This window comes from Salvia splendens, chromosome 7, assembly GCF_004379255.2.
Source record: "Salvia splendens isolate huo1 chromosome 7, SspV2, whole genome shotgun sequence".
Lineage (NCBI taxonomy): Eukaryota > Viridiplantae > Streptophyta > Magnoliopsida > Lamiales > Lamiaceae > Salvia > Salvia splendens.
In genome coordinates, this window is record NC_056038.1 from 17,907,930 (window position 1) to 17,920,200 (window position 12,271).

The 12,271-nt window shown below is 36.0% G+C and overlaps 1 protein-coding gene and 1 pseudogene across 1 annotated transcript; one reads left to right on the forward strand and one right to left on the reverse strand.

Annotated features, from left to right (window-relative positions):
- Positions 1-840: 840 nt before the first annotated feature.
- Positions 841-6,552, forward strand: LOC121741079 (annotated as a pseudogene).
- A 1,111-nt stretch (positions 6,553-7,663) lies between these two features.
- Positions 7,664-10,142, reverse strand: LOC121810516. The gene is made up of 2 exons (XM_042211276.1): positions 9,572-10,142; positions 7,664-7,768 (listed from the first exon to the last, which is right to left on the reverse strand). The coding sequence occupies exons 1-2, from the start codon at positions 9,980-9,982 to the stop codon at positions 7,664-7,666; spliced, it is 516 nt and encodes a 171-aa protein (XP_042067210.1). The 5' UTR covers positions 9,983-10,142.
- Positions 10,143-12,271: the final 2,129 nt, after the last annotated feature.

Below are 12,271 nucleotides of genomic sequence, written 5' to 3' on the forward strand. Positions count from 1 at the left end.
TTCGCATCAATCAAATATAAGACATCTATTAAGAATAGAAGGATGAGGACGAATCCTTAATTTAAAATGCTATGCTCATTCATTCACAAAAAATAGTCTCATTTGTGGACAACGCGAGTTTTAATGTGAAATTGGTAATGTAATATATAAATGAGAAAAAATAGATATAATAGGAGAGGAAAAGAAAAAAAGTAAGTGAGAGAAGAGACAAAGTGGGTAAATTATGAAAGGAAGTTTTCATTTTTGAAATAGAACTGTTTTTCATTGATACTCTAAAATGACAAAATGAGACTATTTTTCATAAATGGAGAAAGTATTAATTTTAGGCATTACATAAGTACTGGCAAGAAATATTCTGTAATGGGAAAACTCATAGAATAATAAAATCATAATCGAAGCTAGCCTTTGTTAACAAATATCGAATTTAATCTAAGGATTGTGGTCAAGTGGCATGAGATTCAGTCTATCCTTAATCAAATGGTAGGGATCGATCCTTGCGTTTTGGGTATAAAACAACTTTAAATTCTTAGGTCACTTGTCTCACCCCTTGAAGTGCCTATAAATCGGTGCGGAGAATAATCACTAAGTCTATCAGTAGATATCATTGGTAATTACCCAAAAAAAAATTCCTATTTACCTCTTTAATCTTGAAGCCAACAAATCATATGTTATGCTTTAATTCCAAATACACAGAAATTACGGCAGTGAAGCAAAAATTAATCAACTCAAGAAAACCAACATTGATTGGAAACGTGTCATATGTGCAATCTGGATTGTGTGGATATAGTCAGTTGAGAAGTGGTCTATCATCTCAAATGATCCAAAACTCAATATCTCCTATATATAACAGTAACACAAACAATATTAATCATCTTCCTTCATCACACTACCTAACACCGACGACAATTAATAGCTATCCAACAAAATCACACTCACTTGGAGATTTAATCAACGATCGATGGCAGTCGCGGTCGGTGCCGTCAACCGCGTTCCGGTAAGGTTTCCCTACATGTAATTGTATCATGTTAGGCTATGTTTTTCTAGATTTAGATGATCATCACTTGGTCTTGATTAATATTTCACCTACAACTACAAGAACCTTCTAATGGCTATAGTTTGTCAATTTTGGTGATATAAAACATTAAAACTAGTATGAGTATCGGTTCGTATGATCAATTCAACTTATATGCAAAAGGCAGATGGGTTTGACCAATATACTCCCTCTGAACCAACTCAAATGATTGACTTGTTTTCCACACGTGTTTTGAAAAAATGATTTCATCTGTCCCATTAAAAATAAAATATTTTTCATTTGAGATTGTCCTATTAAAAATAAAACATTTTCTAAAATAGAAATACTATCAAATCTACTTTTTCTATTTCTTAAGTTATTCTCTCTTCACTAAAAAAAACACTACGTAAAATCTAGTGCCGAAAAGCAAACGTTTCATAATTAATGAAACATAATGAGTAATAAATAGTTAAAGTGTATAGAACGTAAAGTACGAGAGAAAATAATGTAGAAGATGGGCCTCTTCTATATTATTTTCTCCCCACTTTAACTGTTTATTAGTATTATTTTCTCAAAGAGTGATGCTAAATGGTCATAATGTGGCCAGCCATAAACATAAAATATTAATAAAAATTTATGTATTTAATGCTATTTTACTTGAAATTGGTTCATCTTAAAATTATCAAATTTTCAAGACTAATTTACCCATTCCCATTGCATAGAATAGAATGATAATTTTAAGTCTTTTGACCGCAATACTATTGTATAACTACGTAAAACTAATTTTCTAGTGTCCAATTTTTTGGCCTAACCATCAACTTCTATCTCTGCGAACTACATCAAATTATCAAATTACTAATGTGACTTTATGGACTATGAGTTTAGCACAAACAAATGACTTCCACTTAATCATAATTTTCTAAAAATATTTATTCGACCATCATCTTTTTAGAAAAAATCCTTTTATCATTAGAGTTACGTACGTGGTATAGCAAAGGGTGGTGCAACTTCTTTAAAATCATTAAGATGAGTTATGGTTTGAAATTTGGATACAAAACAATTAAAGTACTCCACCAATTAAATTATACTAATATGTTGTGGTATACGATTTGAAGATCCATAACACGGTGTCACGTAATTTTTTAATATATACTACTGGAGTAATTTATTACTTGAATATTAACCAATGAGATTTAGTCTTCCAATTTTATAATATATGATACTATTATTTATTTGAAAAAAACGACATACCTTATTTTTAAATTTATCAGCTCCAATAATCAATTTTATCTTATAAAAGTGATAATGGATTTTTTAAAAATAATTATGTATCCTAAGTTGGTGTAATATAATAAAAACTAATACTATTAATTACAAAGTTAATTAAAATGTAAATTTAAATAACAAAAACTGATGAAAAATTAATTAGGTTTACAAAAATTTGGATGGCTGAATCTTGTTCAAATAAATTGGGGGTGAGGAAATTAATATTGATAGACCGTGAAGAATGAATATTTGACTTTATCAACGGTAAGAATGAATAGGACTGGTAATTAAGAATGACTTTAAATTTGAAGTGAAATTTGAGAAAAGGGTAATTAAGTAAAATTATCTTAGCACTAACTATTACTATTAATTTATTACATTGACTTTTATAATTATTTACAAAAATGCCATTGTGTGGCTGGCCACATTATGGCTACATAGCATTATTCTTTCTCAAAATACGTACCGAAAATAAATCAATTTTGTGGAATCTTGAATCTCGTATTTTATTAATCTCACATCAACATTTGTAGGTGTATGTGTATGTGCAGGTGAATTTGAATGGTACCCCAAGCACAAGCTTTTTGGGGAGCAGGTTGAAGAAGGCAAGCACCTCAAACAATAGCCCCAAGGCTTGTTCATCAAGGAAGTTGAGAGTTGTAGCTCAGGAGATTGATGAGAAGAAACAGACCGATGGAGATAGATGGAAGGGTCTGATCGAGGACGTCTCCGATGACCAACAGGACATCACCCGAGGAAAGGGTCTTGTCGACACGCTCTTCCAGGCCCCCACCGGAATGGGCACACATGATGCCGTCCTCAGCTCCTACGAGTACATCAGCCAGGGCCTCCGCGAGTAACTAACACTCCTCTCCTCCATTTCAGCTCCTACGAGTACATCAGCCAGGGCCTCCGCGAGTAACTAACACTCCTCTCCTCCATTCATTATCAATTACTACTACTATAAATATATTTTGGTGATGTTATGTGTTTAATAATTAATCCTAGGTACAACTTGGACAACAAGTTGGATGGATTCTACATTGCCCCAGCTTTCATGGACAAGCTTGTTGTTCACATCACCAAAAACTTCATGACATTACCTAACATCAAGGTCTTCATTCTTGATTGACAATGTAAAAAAAACTGAAACCACTATATAAGTCTAATGGATCACTCCTCTGAATATAGATTCCTCTGATTTTGGGAATCTGGGGAGGCAAAGGACAAGGAAAATCGTTCCAGTGCGAGCTCGTTTTCCGCAAGATGGGTATCAAGTGAGTAACCATTCTTCATGTTAGTATGCTTTGAATCTGTATAGTTTGCCGCTAGCCAGACGAAGGTCTGTATTGGACCTAGCCTGTTGTCTGTGTGCCTATTTATATAGGAGTAGGGTACAAAATTTTGTAATCTGAATAACATTTGTTCTCCATTTTCGCCCGTGGACGTAGCCAACGCAACGTTGGTGAACCACGTAAATTCTGTGTCTCTTTACGTTTCTGTTTATCTCAATTACATAATTGTTCTATTTTGTCACAACACTTCAACTCATTAATGGTTTAATGAAATGTTGTTGATTGCTATATTATATATGGAAATGAAGCCCGATCATGATGAGCGCGGGAGAGTTGGAGAGCGGGAACGCGGGGGAGCCGACGAAGCTGATCCGGCAGCGCTACCGTGAGGCGGCGGACATCATAAAGAAGGGGAAGATGTGCTGCCTGTTCATCAACGACCTCGACGCCGGGGCCGGGCGGATGGGCGGCACCACACAGTACACGGTCAACAACCAGATGGTTAACGCCACCTTGATGAACATCGTCAACAATCCCACCAACGTGCAACTCCCCGGGATGTACAACAAGCAGGAGAACCCCCGCGTCCCCATCATTGTCACCGGTAACGACTTTTCCACCCTCTACGCCCCTCTCATCCGAGACGGCGTTCTTCCGCACTGACGGAAACGCATCGGTGTTCTGCAAGGGCATCTTCCGCACTGACGGCGTTCCCGACGAGGCCGTTGTTAAGCTCGTCGACACCTTCCCCGGCCAATCCATAGGTAATTTTCCCATCTTACTCTGTGTGTTCAAAAAGAGACGCATGCCCTTCTTGGTATGATAAAATGGAATAAGGGTGGAAGAAAGTGAAAATAGTCCCTCCCTCCATGAATAAATTTGTCTCATTTCTGACCGATTTGGGTTTTAAGAAATTGTTTGACTTTCTAAAATAAAGTGATAGAAAAAGTTAGAGAAATGTGAGTTCTACTTTTATATATTACTCCCTCCGTCCCCGAATAAGAGTCGCTAATTTCCATTTTGGGTCGTCCCCCATTAAGAGTCACTCTTCATTTTTACCATAAATGGTAGTAGGCCCCACATTCCACTAACTCACTCCACTCACATTTTATTATAAAACCAATATAAAAATATGGGTCCCACATTTTACTAACATTTTGAACCAACTTTTGTCTACATATCTTAAAACTCATTCCCGCTCAAAGAGCGACTCCTATTAGGGGATGGAGGGAGTAATTTTTTAAAAAACTTTGAGTAGAATGATTTAGTGAAATATAAAGTTCACTTGCTAGATATAGTAAAAGTGACATGAGGCGAACAATGCGACCACTGACGGAACCAGCATAGGCCAAGCCCCCGCTTGAGCGGGGGCTTGCCGGAACCGTCCGACCATGTATACAGAGGAATTTAGGACTGGAAAGGTTGAAAAGGGGGGAGATTGGGCGTAGAGGAGAGAGAGATAAATGAGGGTGAAATGGGCGGAGGAAAGAGAGTACTGTCCTAGTAATTATTGTTGTCTTTTTGTGCATTATTTTTTAAGTATTTTATTCACTATATGTACATATCTTCAATTAAAATGATAATTCTAAATGTGACTTGTATCTATCATTTATGCTAGAAAGTTTATACACGAATTACTTATAGTTTCTTAATATCATTTTGCAATACTCTTGCAATACCACAATTTTTATGTATCTGTATAAAAAAATTATTACTCCTTTTATTTTAAAATATGCATTTTTGAAATAACATAAAATTTAATACAAATTTATTAAAATAAAAGAGAAATCAAAAGAAAAAGCGTGTTGGTTTAAAATGGGTCTCGTCTCAGAAAGAAGTTCTAAATATTCCCTTCGTCCTATTAAATAGTATGAAACATTTGAGAATTGTCACAGAATTTTATGTAGCATTGTTTTATGAGTAAATGAAGAGAGGGTAAAAAGTAAAAGAGATGAAAAAGTAGAGATAGAGTTATTTCTATTTAAGGAAACTTTTCATTTTTAATGGGAAAATCTAAAAAGGAAAATGTTTCATTTTTAATGGGACAGAAGAACTAGAAGGGTGTCGGCGATGCACTGTCTTAATGGAAAATGTTACATTTTTAATGGGACAGAAGAACTAGAAGGGTGTTGGCGCTGCACTGTCTTACTAAATTTCAGCCCCGGCTTCTTAAAATTTCTGGTTCCGTCACTGAATGCGACATTTAATGGCGGACGGATGGAGTATTAATGTAATGAAGATAAAAATTGCCTTTTCATTCCATTCATCGTACCAAGAAGGGCTTTAGGATTTTTGACCTGGGTGTACGATGCAGACTTCTTCGGGGCATTGAGGGCCAGAGTGTACGACGACGAGGTGAGGAAGTGGGTGAGTGGAGTTGGGATAGAGAACATCGGGATCAAGCTGGTGAACTCGAGGGATGGACCGCCTACGTTTGCGCAGCCTAAGATGACGCTGGAGAAGCTTGTTACATGCTGGTGCAGGAGCAGGAGAATGTGAAGAGGGTGCAGTTGGCTGAGACATACTTGAAAGATGCGGCTTTGGGAGAGGCCAACAAAGATTCCATTGACAGAGGAATTTTCTACGGTTAGTTAACAATATATTCTTCTTAGGCATTCATTATAGATCATGTGTGCTTGACATAATGTTTTTTGGAGCAGGCAAGGCTGCTCAGCAGGTGAATGTTCCGGTGCCGGAAGGGTGCACGGACCCAAGCGCCTCCAACTACGACCCCACGGCCAGAAGTGATGATGGGAGCTGCTTGTACAAAGTGTAAGATGTTTTTGCCATTCCTTTTTGGGTTATGGGTTATATCAGTAGTTGAAAATGAGAGGTTGACAAGAACTGATGCAACTGCTTGGGAATTTGGTGTGTTACGTTTGGATTGATATCAATACTACTGTTATACGTATATGAATCAAATTATTAATCCTAGTTTAAATAATCACTACTTCATTCTTAGGTTCCCGATTCGAAGAATTGGTTTGTGAAAGTTTGTGTTTTAATTTTTGTTATTTGAACGTGAAAGACAATTCTTCCACAAAAACAGTTATAAACAATAAAGGTGTGTTTGATACTATGGATTTACCCCGAAAAACACAATTTTCTAGTCAAATTCTCAATTTTGATACCACCCCGTCCTTGAAAAATAAATTTTTTTAAAAAGCACGAGTTTTAATGCATAATTGGTAATATTAATTATCCCTCTTAAACTGGTCTTAATTTAGGGTAATCCATTTGGTAATGTTAATACTAGGTCGAAAATGGTACAAAATTCCTTGACTTCTCAATTTGTTGTTAAAGATTACATCCGGTAGACAACATGTATTTTAATATAAAATTAATAAAATAAGATAAAAATATACTTACTCTATTTCCTAAAAATAAAAACTTTGATAATAACACAGCTTTAATACAAAATTGATTAAGTAAGAGAGAGGAAAAGAAAAATTGGATAAAGTAAAAGAAAGAGAAAAGTAGTCTAATTAGTATCAGTGGATTGTGGGGCCATTTTAAAAAATAGAGCATTTTCATTTTTACTAAACAAGCCAAAAAATTTTCTATTTTCAAGAAACGGGAGAAGTAAAAAAAATAGGATTCACCTCATTAGAGAAATAAATTTACCACATATATAAAAGAAACTGATTTTAGTAGACGAGCCAAAATAGAAAAAAAAAATAGAACTACTTTTCATGAGTAATCGGAAGTAATAAATGTTTCTCTTCCGCTCACCCAAGAATTGGATTACAAACAGAGACGATGAATAAAGTAAGAGAATAAGTAAAGAGAGTTACTTTTTGCCAAAAATAAAAATGATTCAATTATTTTAGAACTTTTCAAAATAGAATATGAGTCTATTAACATGACACGAGGGGAGTACTACTGAATAATCATTTTAATCATTTCTATCAGATGCAGTATAAATTCCAGATAAAAAAAAAAGGGTAATTATTAAAAGAAACTCACTTCTCCCTGCTCCAAAGTACTTAATCAATCTATATATATCTATGATATAGTAGAATTTAGAAAATGGTGACCCTTGTCTGTCAATTATTTACAAACTGTATATATTTTGGATGCTAAGCTAACCTCATATCGTTATTATAGTCTCCGAATGTTTACATCTTCTAATCCTAATTCTTATCGTTCGATGTCCTAAATTTCCATCAATGTCGCAACACTGCCTCCTTGGGCTCTGCAAATTCACAAATTGCTTCATCACAAACGAAATCAAACCGCAAAATACAACCAAATTATTCAGTAATAATAATAGTAATAATAGATGACTTCAATCATGATACTACTGAATTTATGACAAGAGAGTTTTAAACACACATTTTCAATCTTAACTACAATCCTAACAATGTAAACATAACATTGTTTTATGAGGCCAGTTAAATGTTACTCTTATGGACATACTCTCATGTGGACTCTACATACAAGCTCAAAATTACTTTTAAAAAATAAAATAATTAATATTTAACTATACTTTAATTATAGATTATAAAATCCCAACAAAAACATCACCAACTAAGAATTTTAGCAGCAATGTGTCAAAGCCCATTATCTAGTGGTATGTGATTTCTCCAAAAAAAATCATTAGTTTTTTAAATGGGACAAGTCATTACTAATAGTTACAACACACTAAGAGCACTTTCAACACATAATGAGAGCATCCGTAGCGAGACGCCGCTGTGGGTGTTCCGTCTCGTCGCTTAGCTCGGGTGGGGGGGGGAGACAGTCTGCCACGCGCCAGTGCCACGTGGCGAGCTCTGGCGCGGCGTGACGCCCACTCGCCGGCACGCGAGTGGGCGTCGTCATGCTGACGTAATAAATATTTTTTTAAATCGATTTTCCTAAAAAAAATTAAAAATTTAAAAAATTTAACGGTAATATTTAAAAATTTTCATAATCTTACACAACATGATTGTCGCCGACGAAGGACCCGAGGCTGGAAATTGGTTTGACCCTGAAACCCCTGGAAGCTCTACTGCAAGCAGTCCATCTCGCAGTGGAGTGCATCCGTCTTTGCAAAAGCGGCTGTGTGTTCGGGTAAGGACACGTGATTCTATCGCCCACGCCCAACTCCAGGAGGATCTAATGGAGCACGTTTGGGCAAAATTTGGCTACCGTTAGACGATCACCACGTCACTTTCCATGATTATGCGGATTTCAATAAATTGTAATATTAGGATTTCAGTTATGTATTTTTCATATTTTCAGATGTTGTAATTTTCGGTAGACGCACATGATCGTCACTAGAGAACTCCTTCTTCTGCTTCTTTGCCTCCATTTTTTTTTGTGATTTGAGTTTTGAGATTTTGAATTTAGAGAGAGTGAGAGGAAGATACACTCTATAGTTTCATTTTAAGATTTTAATTATGTGTTTTTTTATTTTTTTAAGATTTTAAATTGTAATTTTCTTTTATTTAATAAAGTGTGTTTTTATTAATTGAATTTGTTGGAAATAAAAATAAAAAATGAAATTGAAAGAATAGTTAAGGGATGATATGGTTAAGAGATGGATGAATGCAGGTGTTGTCTTTTAGTTAAGAGGTGGGGTAAAAAGTGCAGTGGGGCCCATGAATAGTGAAGGGATGAGACGATTAAGAGACGGTATTGAGACACGGATGCGGATGGCCTGAAGAATCCTTTTCATAAAGAAGCTCATTTTCATAACAACTATGATCCATAATCAGCCCTTTGTCCGCATTAGGAGTATCATTTGAGTTCGACACAAGTTTTAAAAAATGTAAAGGAAAGTGAGTAAGAAATGATAGTGGAATGTGGGGTCCATTTTTTTATATTAGTTTTATAATAAAATGTGAGTTGAATGAGTTAGTGGAAAGTGGAGTCTACCTACCATTTATAGTAAAAGTAAATCGGGACTCCTAATGGTGGACAGACCAAACGGTAAACCGGGACTCTTAATGGCGGATGTAAGGAGTAGACGATAGCAATCGACTAAAACGCAAGAAGAAGGCCAAGACATACTAACCTGATCCCACTCCTGCTGCTCCATTTTGGATGCCAAGACCACGACGTTTTCAATGGCCACAGCACGAGCGTAGTCCTTGTTACATTTATTCACCGGCTGAGGCTCAACCTTTCTGTATGTCGTGACAGTTTTCCCAGTTTCCTCCACCTCAGCAGAGTTCAGAAAGAAGACAAGAGGCCGTTGGCAGTGGTCACTGCTCACAGGCCGCGTGTTGAAAGTGAAGTGCCCGTCGCTCCAAGACCTCCATGTTTTGAAAGTCTGTTGAGGCGTTTCCAACTCCTTGGCTGTGAGCGTACCGGGAAATATTTGCACTGCATAGCCCCACGAGACTGAGATGGACCATTTGTATTTGCGGTGATAGCAAAAGCATTGCTGCAGCATTCTGGGAGGATCGGCCTTGTAGGCTTTCATCAGGGTGCTAACGGGCTCGAGCTGAGTCTGGTTCGGGAACAAGGAGTTGACAGAGTCAAGATGGTGGAGAGAAACGAGCGGCGCCAACGGATGTGGTGCTAGGATCCCCAAAGCATCCCCTCTGATGTCAATCTGAAAGAATCGTAGAATTGGAAGAGAGTTCACGACTACTGTCCAACCAATTTAACAGCAATACATGTTCAATGATCAGGAAACTCGGCATCCGTGCCGTCCACCAATACGACTATTTTCAGTACTACTCCCTGAAAGGATATGAGCTAGATTAGATTAATATGGATTAAATAATTATAGTTGGGCTACAATTATAATTAGTTCATAAGCCCAACAATCATGAAACCCTAATGACTCTTTGTCTATATAATGGTTATTTATTCTCCATTGTGAGAGATGAGAAATATCGTAACATTAGAGAGAAAATACGTAAAGCTTTGTAGAGAATTCCTAGCTTTCTCTATAGAGCGATTGTACCGAGGAATTGTTCCTGCATCGGATCAGAATACACGTGGACCTCGATAGTAGTGGATTCAACTTGCAGGACACAATCGTAGAAGAAAACACAACAACAAGTAAGATTTAGTTCCGTTGTGTATTACGTGCTCAACTTGCAATATGATTATGAATCTAGATCTGTTATTTTTGTCTGCAATTTCCGATGCGCTCATTAGATGAATACAAGAATGCCTAACAGTGGTAACAGAGCTCAGGGCTCGATTCATAATTGTTTTGTTTGCGAATTATTTGTTTGGAATAAATTTTGAATTCTGAGAATGTACAGTCACATGAGAAATTAGATTTCAAGTTGGAAAATTTTAAATTAGATTTCAATCAAAATTTACGTAATGTAATTGGATTTCGATTTGCGTAATGCAATTGGATTTCAATATATGTAATGCAATTGGATTTCCTTTTAAAATAATAGGGCAGATTTCCTTTCAAAATTTACGTAATCTAATTGATTTAGGTAATGTAATTAGATTTCCTTTTAAAATAATAGTATATCCCAATTACGTTAATAAATATTAATTGGATTAGTATTTTATAATTTTGTATTAATTTAGAATTAATATAAATAATTAAATCCACATTTAATTAAAGAATAAAATTTGATTTTTTTGTTGAGCATTATTTGATATCTTATGTGATAAGCATGCTATTTGATTTTATGCTTATTTTATTTAACTATAGTAGTTAGAGACCGTGTTATATTATGTCTGGGTAGGCGGCGCCCAGTATGTGTAGTCCGTGTTATACTATGTCTGGGTAGGCGGCGCCCAGTATTTGTAGTCCGTGTTATACTATGTCTGGGTAAGCGGCGCCCAGTAATTGTTTGAAATTTAATATTGGATATTATATTCACAAAATTAGTATCACAAAATTATTCCCCACAAAATATAAGTCTTGTTTTGAAACAAATGCGTCGTCCATCACAATTGTTTGATACTCCTAGCCTTTTCGACCATGAGTTTTGCGCTCTCGCGTTTACTCTAAATCCACAAGGTTTAGGAACATTCATAGATGCATAGTTGGCATCGTGTGATGGGGTTGACTTGCTTAAATTATTTTGAGTAGCCCTCGCAACCAAATGATTTATGGACGCATATTAATTAGATTAACAAACCAAGAATTGTGAAATTGTTGTTACAATTGGCTTGGAGGCCTACCTGGTGATATTATTGTAGTCATCATCCCTCGCAGAGGCTACAACTATATAGACTTGGATCTTGGACCACTAAAATTTATATTTGATACAAATTCGTATTTTATGTTTGGGGGGCATAATATATGTTAAAATTAGTGGGAGCTAATCAATACAATAAACCCTTGTTTGATTAGTGATGCGAATGTGATCTTTGTATGCTTTTCTGATTTGCTTTCATTTTAATTTTTATTCAGATAAAATGTCACACTTGGCTTACAAATGTTTGATGGAAACAAACAAGTTGACTGGGTCAAATTTCACGAATTGGCTCCGTTGTTTGCGCTTGGTGCTAAGACATGACAAGGTTAAGTATGTCCTGGACAAACCAATCGGTGTCATCCCCGATAAGGAATCTCTTGAGTTTGCTATGTTTGACGTTGAAGCTCATCAGAAACACATTGATAATGCTTCTGATGCTCAGTGTGTCATGTTGTCATCTATGAGTTTGGAACTGCAAAGACAACATGAACACATGCTTCCATATGAAATGCTAAAGCACTTGAAGAGTTTGTATGATTCACAAGCTCAAACTATGGAGTATGAGATACTTCGCGATCTCTTCAACTGCA

Bases quoted from the DNA above. Each gene is read 5' to 3' on its own strand.
- LOC121810516 (XM_042211276.1), bottom strand. From the start codon at position 9,982: ATGAAAGCCTACAAGGCCGATCCTCCCAGAATGCTGCAGCAATGCTTT. The intron at 7,769-9,571 runs GTTAGTATGTCT...GTGAATTTGCAG, and splicing joins AGCAGCAGGAGTGGGATCAG to AGCCCAAGGAGGCAGTGTTG.